A 4,164-nucleotide genomic window follows, 5' to 3' on the forward strand; every position below is an offset into this window, starting at 1 on the left:
TGATAAAACATGAATCGCTTCGCTCCGCTGTTCAGGTGATGACCCCATTCACTGCAGTGTTGTTCTTATGGGTTATTGCGGCGATATTGTTGTCTTATGGGATACTCATTGTGGTTGCCAGCAGTCGGATTTGGGCGGAAAACATGAAGTATAGCGGTGATGGAAAATTGGAATTTACGGTATCGAAAAATATCAGCGGACCTGTATATATCTACTATAGGATGGACTGGGTTTACCAAAATGAGGCTGAGTATATGAAATCGATTTCAACTGAGCAGCTGACCTCGGGAGAATCCAATGTGCGTCCTAATCGGTATGGAAAATGCGATCTGTTTAATCATGTAGGAAATGAAGAAAAAGTGGGAGCGTTGCCGTGTGGGTTGATCGCGAAAAGTACATTTAATGATACGTATTGGTTTACGATTGATCGAGTTGATGGGAAAAGTGAAATTCCGAAGGTCTACATGGGGGAGGACTTGACGAACGATGCGACGGTGAAGACGAGAAATCCGAGAAATATGGAAGATGACGCGTTTTTGTGGAAAAATTCCGAGGGAAAAATAACGGGCGTTAACTATTTCTGGTTGTTGTGGTTGCAACCGCCGACGCTATGTGTGCCAAAAAGTCCGGAATTTGAATTTAAAATCGTCCGACCGAACGCAAGGGAAATCCGATACGGTGAGGGAACAAACGATTATGTAAAAGTGCCGGACTGTACGTATGGTGAAGTACCGCGTTGTAACTTCACACAAACTTGCGGTGAGGACGATTTGGAAGGTTATCATGAAATTGCAAATCCTAGTGGGTGGGGACTGGAGTCAACAGTGTTTAGAAATTGGATTACGACTTCATCTACTTCGACATTTCTGAAGTTATACGGGCGAATCGATGAGAGCTTCACTACTGGAGATACTATTGTTGTTGATGTTATTGATAACTGGCCAGCTGAAGATTTTGGTGGGAAAAAGTCGCTTTATATTACTACTACGAATTGGCAGGGAGGCAATAACATGGTTGTTGGCGGCTTTCTGGTGCTTGTCGGAGGAGCCTATTTTCTGTGGGGGTTGTATTTGATGTTACGGCAGAAGTGGTGGCCAAGGACTTTCGGTGGCGTGCAGTACTTTAGTTTCCAAAGGCAGGATAATAAACCTAAAGTGGCGTGAGCGCACGCGGAAGATTTTGCGCATGCGTGCAAAAGCAGGAGGAGGAAGATACTGCTGGTAATTTTGTATGTTGTTGTTGGTTTCTGGAACTGTAAGTTGAGAATATTTGATACGAGGCGGATGGCCGTTGAGTTGCAGTTGTGAACGATTATAATGGGTATAATCGTTGGGGATAATCGTTCACGAGGTTGTTGTAGTATGTTGTAAACTGGTTGTGATGTGCTGTTTGTTCATAAAACGGTGGGGAAATTAATTCCGGGATCGGAGTTTTTTTCTATGCTGATGGAAAATAGGAAGCTTGCATTATTGCTCATGCATAAAAAATTAGTTTTTTCTTGTTTTTTCTTCAGAAAATCTTGAGGTCCCCTCGAAAAGATACGGAATAGGTTATCGTGAAGATATTTATTATTTACATATGACTAAACTGCGTGAGTTGATTCGTCAAGTGCGTGCGTGCAAAACTCAATCGGAGGAAAAAGCGGTGGTGGCGAGGGAATGCGCTGTGATAAGGCAGTCGTTTAAGGATGGTGATCCGGAGTAATATGAGGGGGAATGTAATTAGTTATTGTTTTCTCTCAGTGTTGGAGGAAAATATGCACATGTGTTGGTGACAATATGAAAATTGTGAGGAAATTTTGGGAAATTCTCGTTGGTTTCTGTACATATTCCTACCCGAATTCGAATGTAAACTTCCATAGTTAGTGAGAAATTTCCTGAGCTCAGCTGAGGAGAGCGATTACATATATTCCTACTCCAACACTGTATAGGAAACTCCTGAGCTCAGCTGAGGAAAGCGAACATATATTCCTACTCCAACACTGTATAGGAAACTCCTGAGCTCAGCTGAGGAAAGCGGTTACATATATTCCTACTCCAACACTGTATAGGAAACTCCTGAGCTCAGGTGAGGAAAGCGAACAAATATTTCTACACTGTTTTCATATTTAAATAGATTTATCTTATTATTGGGGAGTTTCACCCATTTACTTTGGTATGATATATGTTTTTCACTAGTGTTTTTCATATCACTAGGGTGGTGAAACTCCACTAGGTAGAAGTATCTTTTTTTATATGCTAACAGTTCTCATCGTAATATTTTTTAATATTTTTAGTATTTCCTGAAACTTATTCACAGGTTTGTTTGAGTTTTGGATTTTTCCGAGAAAAAAATTCGTCGTGCTCACTTGTGTGATATGAAAGTGTTAGAGAAGAACAGGAATTTCATCCGTGTTGTTGGAAAAAAATAAAGAGATTTTCTGGTGTTTTCACGTAAATGAATATGGTGAAAATCGCTCGGGAATTTTTTACCCACGGCGTGAGTGAAAATTTATTGATAAAGCGTGAAAAAGATGAGGCATTTTCCCATTTTTTGTGGCAAATTTTTGGTTTTTTTTGTAGTCATCGCAGCCGCAACGTCGCGAAGTTGGTGTATATACATATGTTGGGATATCCAACGCACTTCGGGCAGATGGACTGTTTGAAGTTGATCGCATCAGCAAAATACGCGGAGAAAAGAGTTGGGTAATTATTATTATTTCATACCGTAATTTTGTAAATTCGCAGGGCAGGTATCTTGGACTCACACAGTTGTTGGATGAGAATTCAGAGTTGTTGATGTTGGTGACAAACAGCATCAAAAACGATCTCAATTCTAAGGTAGGGAGTTTTGTGATGGAGAATTTCAATATTATAAGAGTGGAGTTTCACGCGTTTTACGTGAAGTGGCGTAATACTAGATGTGAAAAAGACTCTATGAAGTGAAGTGAAAATACTTGGCGAATTACGCCGGACGAATTACCCCATAACACTACGAAGTTGTGGTATTGTGAATGAGTTATAGGGGAAATAATATAAGTGAGGATAAAAGGAAAAGAAAAAATAAAAATATTCAAGTGGAAATGGAATGATATAAGAAAAAATGCACTTGAAAATGAATATGGTAGCAGGAAAAGCGAAAAATTCAAGTAATATGAAAAAAATTATGTCAAGTATTATATTAATCTATAATGATATAGGTGTAAATGAAAGGAAAAGAAAAAAAAATAAAAAAATTTTGTGTGAAAATGAAAGGAAGCGGAAAAAGGGGGAAAATTTGAGTAAAAATGGAATAAAGTAGTAAGACAAGTGATGAATTTTGAGCAGATTAAATTTCCGTATGTGTTTGATTGTTGCGAAGATATCGAGCGGATCATAAACTGCCATTTGCCGCATTTTCTGTGTGTTCGTTCATTCGTTGAATTATTTCTCTCCGACTACACCAGTTGAACTCTCGTCGAGACACATACCATTCGGAAGAGTGTAGTGTATGTATCCTATGCGGCGGTCTATGTCGTCGCTGTGATGGTGAGCGAACAGAAAATACACGAAAAATGCCTCTCCCGGGGATCGAACCCGCGACTGTTGTTATTGTACTCGGGTATTTTTTCAGAATCAGTACGTCACTGGGTTGGCCCTTTGCGCGCTCGCTAACATTGGTTCGACGGAGATGTGTATGTCGTTGAGTAGAGAGGTAGGGAGGAGGAGGAGTTGCGGAAAGTGTGGTATATAAAATAATATAAAGTATAATATTTAATCGGAGTTTCACAACAACCCGTTTTACGTGAAGTGGCGTATTTGGCGAATTTCACACCGGATGAATGATTTTATTTCACGTAAAACGCATCACGCGTTTTACGCGTTATTCGCTGCTTAGATGCGTTTTTCGCGAAGTGAAATATGTTTTTCACTGGTGTTCTTTTCTTCATATCACTAGGGTGAAACTCACTTGTATCAGGTTGAACAGCTTCTGGTTGGTCCCGGCAGTTCGAGTCCTTATGTGCAGAAAAAAGCTGTATTGTGCGCGTTACGGATTGTTAGAAAGGTGAGGTTGTTAATGTATTTGTATTTTGAGAAAATAAATTATCATTTAAATATTGGAGTTTCACGACCCGTTTTACGCGAAGTGGCGTAAAACTCGGTAAAAAAACGCGATATTCGCGGTGATATGCAGTAGTCGTGAAAT

At 39.8% G+C, this 4,164-nt stretch overlaps 1 protein-coding gene across 1 annotated transcript in view; it reads left to right on the top strand.

Moving 5' to 3' along the window:
* Positions 1-720: 720 nt before the first annotated feature.
* Pmar_PMAR007430 (AP-1 complex subunit gamma-1, putative) overlaps positions 721-4,164 on the top strand; it is a gene marked incomplete at both ends in the record, with an annotated part of 9,597 nt that continues 6,153 nt past the window's right edge. Inside the window, 7 exons of the mRNA XM_002774851.1 lie at positions 721-801; positions 873-1,031; positions 1,597-1,700; positions 2,562-2,684; positions 2,732-2,819; positions 3,592-3,698; positions 3,972-4,028. Of these exons, the coding sequence (XP_002774897.1) occupies positions 721-801; positions 873-1,031; positions 1,597-1,700; positions 2,562-2,684; positions 2,732-2,819; positions 3,592-3,698; positions 3,972-4,028 (719 nt within the window). The remainder of the gene's footprint in view (positions 802-872; positions 1,032-1,596; positions 1,701-2,561; positions 2,685-2,731; positions 2,820-3,591; positions 3,699-3,971; positions 4,029-4,164) is intronic.

This window comes from Perkinsus marinus (assembly GCF_000006405.1).
Source record: "Perkinsus marinus ATCC 50983 genomic scaffold scf_1104296957216, whole genome shotgun sequence".
NCBI lineage: Eukaryota > Perkinsozoa > Perkinsida > Perkinsidae > Perkinsus > Perkinsus marinus.